Here is a 14,425-nt window from a genome sequence, read left to right on the forward strand (position 1 = left end):
CCCCCCTCCTCCCTTAAAGCACTTTTCAGATTGGCAGAGCAAATGCCTGCTTCAGAGGAATGCATTCAATTAAAAATGTCACCAGCAGCACAAGCGGTGGCCATACTCGCCTATTTCTGTTCTCTTCCCATGTAAACTGTTCCCCCCTAACCCACCCCCCTGTCCCCGTGTCGGGGGCACAGGGCCTCCTCCACACCGCCCCGCTTCGCTGGTACGAACGTCCCCCCCCTCTCCCCCTTCCTGTGATGCACTTGGGTCCGCATGCGCTCGGGTAAAAATCCCCCGTGCAGGGGGGGGGGGCGCTCCTGGCCTCTCTCTGTCCGTTCCCCTCTCATCCCCTCACCTGCGCGGTGTGCGGGAAAAAGAGTCCGCGTACGCGTTTAGCCCCACGCGCTGCGGCTACTGCTCACCGCCGTGGTCCGGGGGCGACACGGACACATTTACTGACCGAAATCTCACAGGTCTGGGGTCACTATCTGTCAACCTGTGTCCATCGTTCAATTATTCACATTTCTGCCCCAATACCACCCCCCCCCCCTCCAATACAGCCCCCAACACTCACATATTGAACCCTGGAGAAAGTCCTCGACAGCGCTGGCAACATCGGCCCCTTTTTAAAAACACATCTGATTGGGTGATTCAGGCCGCATCAAACACAGGCATTGTTGAGTGGCTGTAATGGGCCGAGCCTTCTCCCTGACATCTGCGGCTGTGACACCGCAATGGAGTGCTTTTAAAATGTCTTTGACATCGCCCATCGCCGATTACTCTCCCTCCCTCTCTTCTGCCAGCCATCGCCTGTGACAAAGCAGAGAATAAACACGCTCGCACACGTTAGAGCAGCCATTACAGAAATCCTCTCCAACAGAAATTAAAGCGCGCAGATTAACCTGCCACATGACGTTCGCACGTCGCGAGCGCTGAATTATGTATTTGTGTTTGACTCCCTTGGTTTCTCGCCTGCTCGACTCCATCTTTGTCCCGCCGGGGAGAGCGGAGAGGGATTGTGAAAAGGGCAAGGGGACGCACCAACGCGAGAAATGCCGTGTAAAAGAATGCTAATCTCCTCTTCCTCGCCACCATTTTAGAAGAGGGAGAGGGGGGTTAGAGGTCGCCCTTCGTGGGGTGAGAGCAGGGGTGGAGGCTTTCGCGGTTTAGTAACAAATGACACCGAATGGCCGCTCCGGTCAGATTGCTGCAACCTCAGCGGCTAGGTGACTGTCGCAGTGGCGTGAGAGCGCGTGTGCGCACGTACGTGCGCGCGTGTGTGTGTGTGTGTGTGCGTGCGCGTGCGAGCGAGCGAGGTTGGGGGGCAGTGGGGGGGGGGAGGGAGGGGGGTAGTAGCGATACTGTCCTCCTTCCTGTGGCTTGTTGACATGCACTGAGGCAGTCAGGCACCAATAATACATGAAGTGCTGTTCAGAGGCAATTAGGATCAGTTGTCAAGGCAGGGCCATTAATGAAGGACCGTGTCAGGGAGGCAGGGGAGAGGGGCGACGCGGGCTGGGAAGGCGATTCAGTCTGACAGATCCAGTCCTTCCGATGTCCTCGCCGGTACATGCTAATACCAGCCCTAACAACGCTGTGTGGCAGTGGATAATGTCCCTAACATGGGCTCTGATTCCGCAAAATGACTGCTGCCACTGCCGGTCAGTCTCGGTGGGACGCCGCGGTGGGGGGGGGGGGGGCGGTGGGGTCGGGGGGTGCAGGGCGAGACGAATAATTACCCCTCTCACCCTGCCGTCCACCACCCCCTTCCACACGCCCCGGCCGCGTACGGCTCCTTCTCTCCCCTGCCCAGACCCTACCCCCTCCCCCCACACTGTCTGCTCTGTCGCCCCCCTCTGTGGGGGCAGCGGCCTGTGTCGCTCCACAGACCCGCTCCAGAGTTCCACAGCCAGGGCTCGCCGTGCTCCTGTTTCCCTTTGTTCCAGCTCCCCAGCTGACACAAAATGTTTTCACAATGCTGCTGCCGTGCAGTTATAAACATTCACAAAACATTCCGGGAACACTGCGAGAACGTTTTGAGTCAGCCGGGTAATTTTTTTTTCTGTGGCGTGGGATTAGGAGGGTGTGGGTGCAGGGCAGGGCAGGGGGTGGGGGTGGAGGTGGAGGTGGAGGTGGTTGTTCTTTTTCGTGACGAGGCAGGGCGCTGGTCGGAGTCGTTTTACCTCACAGGCACAGCCCGCATGCAGGGGACACGCTGGCGGACACGGGTCTTCAGAGACCCGCTGCGGGTCGGAGCGCGGCGACGATGCGCCCGCCAAGCTCGGCCCGTAGCGGACGGTCACCCGGAGCACGCCAAGCTCGGCCCGTAGCGGACGGTCATCTGGGGCCCGCCAAGCTCGGTCCGTAGCGGACGGTCATCTGGGGCCCGCCCTCCTCTCCCAACGTTCCTTTCGAATCGCCGCACCGACGCCGCAGTACCCCTCCTGTCTTCCAGTGGCACGTGAGTCTTTACGGCTCAGCTCTTCTCCTTCTTCTGGGGGAGAGACAGGCCAGGTACGGGGCCTCTGTGCCTAAACAGGTGTCCACCTCGCCCCCCCCCCCGGGCAGGTATTAACATTCCGCTCTGAAAGGTGTGCGCGGTGTCTGACAGGTTCAAATGCCAGCAGCTGACCCCTCAAATTGGGCAAGTAATACCACGGTATGAGTAAGCCCCATACAGACAACTGACAAAGAACAGACGGGTCACCAGACCCACAAGCACCATTACGGATCAACGAATAGCTCAGATAGCTCAATGGGATTACGAAATTTACTCAAAGGCACGGAAAATAATATCGAGAAGCATCCCCCCACAACATATATAACTATCAAATAGTAACAACATACGATCCAAATTTTTAAAAAATAACTGACTTTAGTAAGGTGACTAGTTGAGTCTGAGCAGTGGACTGAGCTTCTCCCGTGCGTCCGACGAGCTCCAAACAGCGGCTCATTTATCACCGGCTCGTTTACGAGCGCGACGTTTTTCGCCCCTATTATTGAAAATGATCATTTGTGCTTTTATTAGGGCCGGTAATGTCCCCTCGTACCGCGGCCTCCCCCCCCGCCGCTCGCGCCCGCGGCACTTCCTGTTATTAGCGCACTATTTCATGCGTGCCCCGCTCTTTCATCAACCGCTTCTGAAGTAATGTTAATAGACTAGAAAATTGAGACATTTATGAAGTATATAGGCTAGTGTTTATGAAAAAAAAAAAATCCACAAAATACGACGGGGGCGAGGCGGGATAAAAGCGTTTTAATAGATCACGCCAAAGAGGGACCGTCGGGGGCTGACAGCCGGCTCCTCGGAGATCGCTAATTTTTATGGGATTAATTTTGTTGTATTAAAAATGAAGCTAAACGTCCTAATTAATCTGTACACACTGCGCCCCCCCCCCCCCCCCCCCCCGAATGAAAACCTCCTGGCCTCCCCGAAGCTTCAGACGACGCGCTTTTCTAGCTAATTATCTCCCTCTGATAATTGAGGCGGATGCTGCTTCCATTGGCTGCCGTCGCCGAACGGTTCGGGGGGAAGAGGAAAGCCCGTACGTCCGTCCGTCCGTCTGTCTGTCTTCACGGCCGCGGTGTATTCAGAGGGGATAATAAGCCTTCAAATAAAACCGCGTTCTAATTGCAGGATTTCGTTTTATTTCCGTATGGAAAAAGCCAATTCCCCGCAGAAGCCTCTAAACCCGGTGAATCCACACAGGAAGTTCCCCTTTTCCTCTGCCTGTAACGCTCCCCCAGTAGAGACTCCCCCCCCCAAACTGGCGAAAACATCCTTTTCGTATTTTCTCCCCCCGCGTGGATCCCGTCGTTCGGGCGCGGCCGGGCTGGGGGTCGCGAGCCGGAGCCTTTTAACCCGACCCCTGAACTCCCTAACAGGGGGGTCAGCACCGGCCCAGCTCATTGTTTTAATGCGTTTAACCCCCGTAAGAAGATTATTTAAATTTGGGCCGCCGCGGCGGGCCGCCCCTGCTCTGACGCTAATTGCAAACGTCAGGTTCACTTTCCCCGCCGTGTAAGAGTCCACTTTGACAATTTTCAAAATCCACTGCAAATCCAATTGTGAGCGTGCGTGAGGATTCCACAATAAAGGCTGCCACCGCCAATTACAGGGGGGGAAAGAAGGGTCCGCTCCCCCCGAAGCCTTCCTCTACCGCCCCCCCCCCCCCCCAATAGCCCCCCCGCCCCCAACAGCCCCCCCGGCACCCGTTCACAATCTGATCAGCAAATACAATTGCAAACCAAATTTCCCAGGGGTACTTCGCTTGCTGTAATCAACAGTACATTCAACAGTGTTTCTTTAAAAAAATTATTTTAATACAGGGGAGGGACAACTTTCACTAACTACAATACACCCCCCTAAGGAAACATTCACACTTGATATAGGAAACGGGGTAAAGCAAACTAAAACACTATAGGTGACAAAAAAAGGCTTGCAAATGCAAGATTATGAAAGGTATCGTACAGGGAATAGGAGAACTGAACTCACAGAGAGTATAACATGAAGCATCAGAAAAGGTGCATTAAAATGCACTGCCACTGCACAAAGGTGCATCTCTGGGGAGGAGACTAAAGGTCACAGGTTGGAGATCAAAGGTTGCACAGGAAGTTCTACTTTGCTAGCGATGGGCTGGAGGAAGACGAGGGAGCAAAGAGAAGCTTTCAAAGCTAAAATGCGTGGCATGCCAACAAAGGGAGTTCACGCAGAAGAACGAGAGAAACCAGGAAGAAAGAAGGCAAGCGAAGCCGTGGAATTCTGCACTGGTTAAAAAGCTCATTCAGCTGGTGACAGGAGGGTGAAACAGAATCACAAAAATGCAATTACTAAAAAAAATCATTTTAAAAGTAGATTAAAGCTATGCTATTATAAAATCCTTATTCCGTATCAGCCAAATATTGCGTGAATATTTTAACTAATTACAAACAATAAATAAATAATTACAAAAATATTTTAGATTAAATAAATCTAGGAAATGAAAACAAAACAGAAATAAGAATCTTTTCAAAACATAATTTACCTCACTGACCGAGCGATGGGCCTGTACAACCTGCCGAAAGGTAAGATATTGTACGCAAAGAGGCCTAGTAAGACAGCCGGGTATAAAATGCCTGTCATGTCCACCCTGACAGCCTGTATATCCAAACCCAGTAGTAACAAATCACACCCCGACTTATCTCAGCTTCACAATGTTGTCAGTAAAAGAAGACTGTGCTGTCTCTCAGAAGACGAACCAACGTGATTTTTACTTTTAAAAAACGTGATATGATGACCTCACTGGTTTGCTGATATATTCCAACAAAATTAAAGCAATTTTAGGAAAAAAAAGGGGAATAGCACCAACCTGCCTACTACGTATTTCAATTATACTTTGCATTAATAGGATTATTTCCTAAATCTTTCACATGGGGGAAGGCAGTTATATGGCAGATACCTGCAGGACCTGAAGCGCATGTCATGTAAAGGGGGCCATCATGACCGTATGAGACAAGAGAGGATGAGAATTAAGAGATAAGACAGGGGCAGCAAGCACACATTCACAACGTACCAGGTGGGGGGAAAATTGCCTGAGCGTGTAAAATTCAGCGCCGAAGGACAGACAATAATGGTTAAGGTATAACGAAAACTTGTTCATGGGCACTTGAAAAGATCGATTTATCTTTGAGACACACTGGATTTTAAGGGGCAAAAAAAAATCAGGAAACATTTACTGTCATCTGAATGGCTAAATTTCAAACCCTTTTTTCCAGAGCCTAAGATCCTTTTTATTTATGAGACAGCATAAAAGGAAGAGGCCGCATTGGGAGAGGAAATGCAATCTACTCAACGTCAGATATGAGTGTTTTACTGTAGCTCATCTGGAAGGTGGAAGGAGGCTCATGCGTGTGGAAATGGGATGGACACTCGCACTGTTGACAGTAACCTGACGAATGTAATCCCACTCCTAAGTGTAAACACAGACTGGCCGCACATGGTGCTACACTGGCAGTACTTGCGGTTTCCTTTGGAGTTGCATTAGCTATTTGTTTTTGTATTAAACAGAGATTAACTAAAAATCCCCCAGACTTTACATACATGTTTTTTCCATCTCTCTCTGGAACACAGACGCAAACACACACTCACACAGGCACACACGCACATGCACACACACACACACACACACACTCTCTCTCTCTGTCTCTCCTTCACACACGCACACACACAGACTCTCTCTCTCTCTCTCCCTCACACACACACGCACACACACCAACACAGACTCTCTCACTCTCACACTCTCTACCTCTCACACACATGCACACACACACACACACACACAGTCTCACATACATACACACAGCTGAAAAGCTGGATCTGAAAGCCACTCACTGCAGCTCCAGTTGGAGGGTTGGGCACATAAAGAGAGCGCAGTGTTCAGCGCTAGCAAGCGCATCGTTATTCTGCCCATGCTTGCAGGGTCAGTGCAGGCAATGCTGCATATTCATTACGAGGCTCGGCCCTGCTCTGCATTTCCCGCAATGCCATCTGTGCTGTTTACCTCTCAGCCATCTTTATTCATGACAAACCTTCTCCTTACTTACAGTAAATCTTATACTTCTGGACGTTTACTGACACGATTCGGGCAACGTGACCCCTTTAAGGGGGGGCACAAGTACTGCCTCACACAGGAAATTATGCCCTAATCCTATGGTCATGAGAACCAGGGGTTCAGACCCAAAATTGTTGCTAAAGTTGTGACTGACAGTTATATAGAATCACACACTTTGCCCTCAACTGGAATTAGACTCCTGGTTCTGAGAAGCCATTTAGTTTTTTTCCCTTTTTTGGGGGGCCTCTCAGCTGAGATTCTGCCCCACGCCCCCGAGCCCCGGGGGTCCCGGCGGGACGGCGGTTCACACCTGGATGGCCTGGCTGTAGGGGCCGATGTTGGCCGGGGCCCAGTGGGACAGGCTCTGGACGTGCATGGCCTGCTTGTGCTGAGGGGTGTCATCCGGAGCGGTTTCAATCCAGTCGTGGAGGAGACAGTCCATCTGAAGCAGCAGCCCCCTGGGTAAGGGCACCTCCACACACACCCTGCAGGACGGAGAGCACCAGGAGGCTACGGGCACTGCGATATCAGCCAGCTCCACACTGCCCAGATCATAACCCTTCACTAGATCCTTTTATGCATAAATCCTTCTTCTGTTTATTTCGCTGGTTACAAAAAATTTCTTAGGTTACAGACTGTTACACAATCTCAGTTCAGGCAGCTCAATTTTTCTGGAACATACTGATGCTACTGTGTCTTTTTAACTATACTCAATGTTCAGTGTCACTAGGATTAGAACCAAAGTCCCACTGGTTGCAGAGACAATACTACCTAATCAATAATCTATATATGTTTTTCAGGTAAACGCAGGGATTCAGAGAGGGGTATAGATATTGCAACTTGCACTTGATGTATTGTTAATATGAAAATACCTGGCAGGGGGATTCAACCCGAAGTAGGACTGGTACACTGAGTTCACCGCACTGAAGCTCTCCATGCTCTGCACGTACAGATGAACCAGGACGATGTGCTTCAACTCCAAACCCATCTTCTGCACTTCAGCTGCACACAGAACAACGCACCACATCATCGCATATAGCTGCAACCCATTCCACCTATTCCCAATACCGTCAATAAACGAGCTCATGATGGAACCTAAGACCAAAATCCAATCCAAAAGTCGATCGCATTCATCTCAGGAGCCAACACTCTGATTTTCAGCTTCTCAAAAATACATACTATTTTCCAATATCGATTTCTGACAAGCCGAAGTGGCAGAAATATAGTATCGAAAAAATGTTTATTGAGCTATTTTGCATATAATGTACAACAATTACGCTCGCTGGAGAGGCAATAACAGAAACAGACACTGTTCTTTATAGGGAGAGAAACAGGGCAGATGTGGTCTCGGTGCGAAGCCTCTTTCCTTACCGCAGTTAGATAAGGGATCAAGTTTGTTTTTTTTCTCTTTTCACAGACACTGGCTTTCCTTTGTGCTTCACACGGGTTACGCCAGACAAAGAAGTTGTTCATTAAATATTAACTTGTTTAATATTGTCTCTGCGCGGAACAGGCTATGCAGCGAAAATAAGATGATAAACATTAAATATGCTTTTCATCTCTGGCTCCTCTCTCTCTCTCTTTTTTCCAGGGAGAAAGACGCCCTGCTAAAGCGCGCGCTTTGCAAGTTCTGCAGGCGCAGCCGGGGCCTCCCAGTGTGTGTTTTGAAGAAACAGCCTCACTCCTCTCGCGCATAATTTGAAGTGTCTGTCCTCGTTTTACAGTCGCGCCCGTGCCTCTCAGACGGACGGGGCCCCCGACGCTCGCCGCTCCCCTCCGACTTTAAAGCAGGGATCCTGAATAAAGAGCGCTATCTAATCCCCAGCATACATCTAAAAGTGCATTTTGCTAACACAACAAGAAGATACAGAAGTGACTTATGAACAATGGGGCTTCCCTTGTTCCGGAATCGACTGTTTTTTAAGTGCTGAACCTTGAGAAGGGCTAGAAGCTGCGTTCGAAGCGCCACCTTGTTCTTATTTCGCTGCCGTAAAAGCCGCGCCGTGCCGTCCCTTTCCCGGGCTGTGAGATCTGTCATTCTCATCTGACTGGTGTGAACATGGATTATTTAAACTTCCCTGCTTTAGCCCAGAAACACAATCTCGCGTGCGGAAAGAGATTTTGAGATCGTGTCGTGTGTCGTTTCCGAACGCAGGCGCGTCTGACATGTGCTTTCAACCCTGTTCCACCGCATATTTTCCCAGCATACCTTGCAGCGATGCAAACGCTTGCCTCGTTTGGTTCTGGATGTCTGGTTGGTCACACTGAGGCCCAGAGATGCCACAGAGCCACTGATACCCCAGTGCTGTTCTGGCTGAACACGAAGTGAGGATCTCTTAAGTGAGTAAAAACAGAAGAGTGGAAAATGCCCATGAACAATACTGAATGAGATTGTCCGCTGTCACTGATCAGTGATTTTAAAATAGAGATATAGGAAAACTCACATAATAATTTCCCTTTGCACAAAACGCCTTCACAACTACATAGCATTATTTTAAAGATTTATCAATAGTCCTGTAATAAATCATTCAGCTACTGATTTTCCCTTTTTAAATTTAGTTGTACATTACAGTTTTGTGACCTGAAATATTTCTTACATTGATCCTACATACACTAAAATTATATAATATACTACACACTTCCAAAAGGACAACAATTCATTGTATAATCACATCAGCCTGAATGCCAACACAGTGCAGACTAATAGTAAAAAATAGTGAAACTAAACAGTGAAATAATAGTAATAGTGAAAGTATTTTTTAAAAAAAACACTACAAGGTAAAAGCCCTATTTGAAATACTGTGTTTAAATGGAATGTGAGAGACCAGCGGAAAAGCATCTCACCACAGTCCCTGTGACACATAAGGTCAGGGTGTGATGTAGCTTCCCCCTGTGTGCCAGGCTCATCAGCATACACTTGCTCTTCAGTCAGCTTGTCAATGGATCGCAGGCAAGGACAGCTATGGAGGGGCAGGGGAGAGCTCTGCAACAGAGTATAAAATGCCGGGAGAGTCAGCAAAGGGGCTAAAAGAAAGGAAAACATGAAATGGATTAAAACGAACGTTTCGGCACCACTGCAATGCCGTGTCATTCTGATCTGACACGTCCAAAGACAAATGACTCTGAGGTGAACGAAAGCAGAACAACATGCTAAGATATTCATAAATGACACGGAGAGAGACGGGGTGCTTTCTGATACCGTATATTCAATCGTTTCAGCCATCACTCAAAAGTGTGACTTTCATTTGACATGCTTGGGATTTTACCAGACCTGCGCATTATGCATTCATTATTTTATTTTTTGCTTGATTGCCTTTTCTTTTTAAATAAACCATCCTCACGGGCATGCAGAACACCCCAGCTCCTCCATGTGCAGTACATTTTTAATAAATATTTCATTTTTCTTTAATCTCCCGCTGTCAACTGTATTTGCCCATATGATAATCAAATTAATTATACCTCAGTCCTCTTTATGCGATATAAAAAATAAAATAGCTAGACTACCATTAACTCAGGGCAAATGATGCGACGTCTTTCCCCTGCTCGCCGCTGTTTCCTCCAGTGGTGATGTCAGTACGGATCTGTCACCGTGACGGACAGCGTTTCGGACTGCTGGTGAGGGGAGGTGCTCCCCTGGATCCCAGGCACTGGCTGGGGGAATCTCCCTGCGCTTCCCTGGCTGGTGTGGGGGTGGGGGCACCAGGGGGGGTCGGTGGGGAGAGAGGCTGCAGGGTCCGGGCCTGGAGGGACCACAGCTGCGGGCTACACTTTCCCCACCATCGCCACCCTCCCCACCCAACCCCCCGCCCCTCATCAGCCCTCCCGCCCAGCCACAGGCTGCAGCAGCCCCAGCGCGACCCAACATGCTCGCTAGCAACTCCAGATCAGGGCTCTACCCCACACTCCCTGCTCTGAATATGCAGCGTGAGTCTGTGTGGCTTGGATTGAAATCTACAGAATGCATTCGCTTACATTACAAGGGCACGACTACCCTACGCTTAAACTATAATAACTAGGATATATCACTCACAAACCTAGATTAACTTCTGTGTTGAACATTCATATTCACTGAACTGCTCATTCTTTAGTTACATAGTAACAATGTTATTTTAGATACACACACAGGACCATTTGTGTATCTCAGTCAGTACTCATAATCGGTATCAGTGTTCAGCACTCCAGTATAAATGAGACTATGTAGAGTACAGTAGCATTCTGAAAAGCAGTTTGTGTTGGAACGCCGTCATGACATTGGTGAAGTAAGAGTGCTTGAATTCCCCAGCTTCGTCAGCATTGTCAGCTCTTACTGCCTCCTACACCCTGGGTTTTCAATAGGGGGGTTCAAAGATCCCTGGGGGTCCTTCAAGGCACTGTATGGGGTCCCTTGCCAGCTTTATATCCACTGACTACATGTAAATAAAAACCTTTTTTTATATAACCCTTTTTAACTTATGACAGGGGGTCTCCTGGATGCCTTTGAGCCTGTGTGTAGGTCCCTGGATCAAACAAGGTTGAAAACCCCTGCCTTAAAACTAGCCTTAAATATAACCATAAATACAACGTTGCTTAAGATTTACCCAATATGCGGTTCTAATAAACAGTTTTTTCCCTCTCCCCCTGTGTGTACTCCTAGAACTGACATTTTTGGCTTCCTCAAGGTGTATTCTTCTCAAGCATTACTCACTGGTCAACAAAATCCAATTAATGGAATCCTGGTGACCCGGACCTCGGTAATGCTTTTTAAAAGCAGCTGGGACAGCTGCCCACGTTCCCTCCATGTTCTCCGCGCTCTAACTTCTTTACTACGGCATCGTCAATCACACGCGTGCGTTCGGTCCAGCTGACAACACCGCCAGAAACAGGAAGTGCTTAAGAGGAACGAAAACTCGCTTCAACGAAATAACTCCATAAATCCTTATTTCAGGCCGAAAAGAAGCCGAATTCCTTTTGATGCAGCCGAGCATTCCATTCATTTGACAGGCCGCGTTTTCCACAAAGAATTCCCCGTGAACTGAATCAAAAGGCTTTACTACCTGCCTTTCTAACAAATCGCCTTTGATCTCCGCAATGTATTCAAACCTGAAATCATGCCCAAGCACTCCGAGATATAATTCAAGCTTTAGGTGTTTGGCCAAATAGCTGACCGCTGTGTTAATCACCACTCTGTGTATCAGTAATACAGGCATGCCACAGTCCAAACATAACAATGACTGCCTGGTCACTGACATTGCTACCACCAGTATCCTAATGGCCTATTTGGGCAGTTACTGGATTTTTTAAATAAACTTTATTTTAAGGTCAGTCTACAGTCACATTACCATATGTGTAAACCACTCTAACATACACGGTGTGATACATGTACTCACCTGACTGAGATCGGTTTATCATATTTGTGAAATAACATTTAATAATGCAACGATTTTCACTATTTCTTCATGAACATATTCATCTGGGGAAATGTGTAAGAATTTTGATGCATTAATGCATTCCGGTATGTAAATATGGATGTTTTTGAAAGATGAATAATGACATCAACAGAAATGTATACTGCAAAAAATGTTTCATTTATTTAATTTGAAATACATTTTCTGCTGAACTACTTTGCCCTGTTTTTCTACAGTTACCTTAAAAACCTTATATAATCAAAGAGTAGTAGTTTAGAAAGTAACCTTAATGGCAATGACATATTTTCATAACATGATTAATTAAGGTTCGTAATGATGTGTAAACATTTAAGAATCACCTCTGGACCCGAAATTTGGAATTTAAAATAACATAAGTTTGATGTTTGGTCCTTTCTGTAGTAATTAAATGAATGACTGCCTCAGCAAATAAGGTTATGTTTAGGCATAAGAGCTGAAACCATTTCAGATGCTATACAGACTTCCCCACCCTGGTCTGAAAGGGACTGTAGGCAGCAATACAGAATTTTCCACAACTATTTTTGCCCTATTTTGTTTTTTAGGCTGTCTTGCGGCTGAACCATTTTCAGCCCGTTAAAGATTAAGGGTTAGCGTGCATGACCCTTAATGCGCATGCTGCATGCAGTCCACCACCTGACTGCATAGGAGGGCTGCATTTCCTGCTAGTGGAGGCATGCGCCTAACTGACCTGCTGAATAAACCAATCCCTCCCTCCCTGGATGAGGCTATGGCCAATCAGCCGTCACCCCCTCTGACTATCCGCCACAGCCTGCAAAGCTGTCCTCAGGATCTGAGAAGTGTTTCAGCCAGACATACTCATACTACCCAGAAGGCCCGGTACAGGCAGAATGGGAGTATCCTTAAAGGTGCCTTTAGCCTGGACCAAATCTCACCAATGCATGCAAAGCACCCTAGTTCCTGAAGCATTCATTCAACTTCAGACGTGACGACACGCAATGTAACTGGACTGAACTGGGTCACAATGTTTACACGCTAGCATTTCCAGGGCACATCTTTGCAAGCGAAAGTTTGCCCGCACCGCCTGCAGTCATGCATGGCTTTCACACTGTGCTTGCACGGTAGGTTCACACAGCTCACGTGGGTTTCTGATGCATTCCTACCAGAGCATTCACTGTCAAATGGCAGGACAGATATCATGCACATGAGGGAAACTGTACTGAATTTATATTTTTGTACACATTTGGACAAGATGTTCAGGAGCAACATTCAGCTGATATTTCAGAATAATGATTATTCATGATATTGTTGCATCCGAATTTTTGATCACAGCATCAAAGCAGAACAAATAAAATACAGTACCAAAGCACTATTCCAGCTGCCAGGTCATGCATAAAGCAGGGAACAGTGGGGAATAAAATCAAAACTCAGAGCTCTTAATTTGGTCCAAATTGGCAAGGGCCAATCAGGAGGCAGCGCGCTCTGTCTGTGGGGCCAGAATAACCTTTTCCTTCGCTTTCTCGAATGACAGCAATCTGGGTGTAGCCACAAAGCCTCAGAGGCCCCTCCACCTACCTGAACGCAAAGTGCCTTAATGCGATCAGACGTGTTTATTAAGCGGGGCCTAGTTTGAGGCACGGGTGAATACTGCAGACGTCTAAGTGAGACAAGCAGAGATAGAAAAAAAACAAAAACCCCCAAGAGCTCGGTCAGTATACAGCTTCAGCGTGAGTCTCTCTTTCCAGGATGAGCCAGTGGAAAAGAGTATTCCCCTACCACGCAAGGAGGAAAAAATAGTACGAGCAAATATAAATAACCTGAATGACCGTATCCTGAATGTCATTAAGAGCGTGACGCCAGAGGACTTACGTTCATCTTCTCTTCTAGATGCATCTTCGAGAACCGCAGATATCCAACAGGGGCAAACGCGTCTGCTGAATGGATCACTGTTTCCATGGAGTCTCTGCAGCAAATAAAATCAACACATAATCCAGAGAGACAAAGGCCACTTCCCCTACAATCAGAAATATTAAACAAACTGATTTTCCTCAAAAAATTCCCAATGATTATTCAGTATGTCCAGTAGCACAGCCACACATGTAGGTAAGCTGGGTCTTTCTGGGGTGAAGTGCCTGCCCTCAGTGTAAAGGAGCAACAGATCCAGTGCTTCACACCACACTGACACAAAGCACACAAACTAGCACAGTGTAGTTCATAGCAGGCCGAAGGATTTCAGTGCAACACTTACATTACGATCTTCTTCTTAAACAGAGGACAATCCAAGGTAAATGTCTCATATTCTCCCCCTTCGCCACAAATGTGGACTCCATACTTCTGAGAAAGCTGGTAGAAAGAATAAACATGTAGAGAAAACCTTTGCTTACTGTGTTTTCATATGGGTAAAAAATGAAACAAAATTATGAAATGGTATACTACAGAAGAACAGACTTGATTATATGAGGGTAA

At 47.6% G+C, this 14,425-nt stretch overlaps 1 protein-coding gene across 3 annotated transcripts in view; it reads right to left on the reverse strand.

Moving 5' to 3' along the window:
- dph6 (diphthamine biosynthesis 6) overlaps positions 1-14,425 on the reverse strand; it is a 68,342-nt gene that overhangs the window by 21,145 nt on the left and 32,772 nt on the right. For all 3 annotated transcript variants that reach the window (XM_064321619.1, XM_064321637.1, XM_064321628.1), the window contains exons 7-12: positions 14,208-14,302; positions 13,829-13,922; positions 9,423-9,561; positions 8,788-8,913; positions 7,451-7,580; positions 6,889-7,063 (exon numbers count right to left, since the gene is read on the reverse strand). In XM_064321619.1, coding sequence (XP_064177689.1) covers positions 6,889-7,063; positions 7,451-7,580; positions 8,788-8,913; positions 9,423-9,561; positions 13,829-13,922; positions 14,208-14,302 — 759 coding nt within the window. The remainder of the gene's footprint in view (positions 1-6,888; positions 7,064-7,450; positions 7,581-8,787; positions 8,914-9,422; positions 9,562-13,828; positions 13,923-14,207; positions 14,303-14,425) is intronic.

This window comes from Anguilla rostrata, chromosome 1 (genome assembly GCF_018555375.3).
Source record: "Anguilla rostrata isolate EN2019 chromosome 1, ASM1855537v3, whole genome shotgun sequence".
Lineage (NCBI taxonomy): Eukaryota > Metazoa > Chordata > Actinopteri > Anguilliformes > Anguillidae > Anguilla > Anguilla rostrata.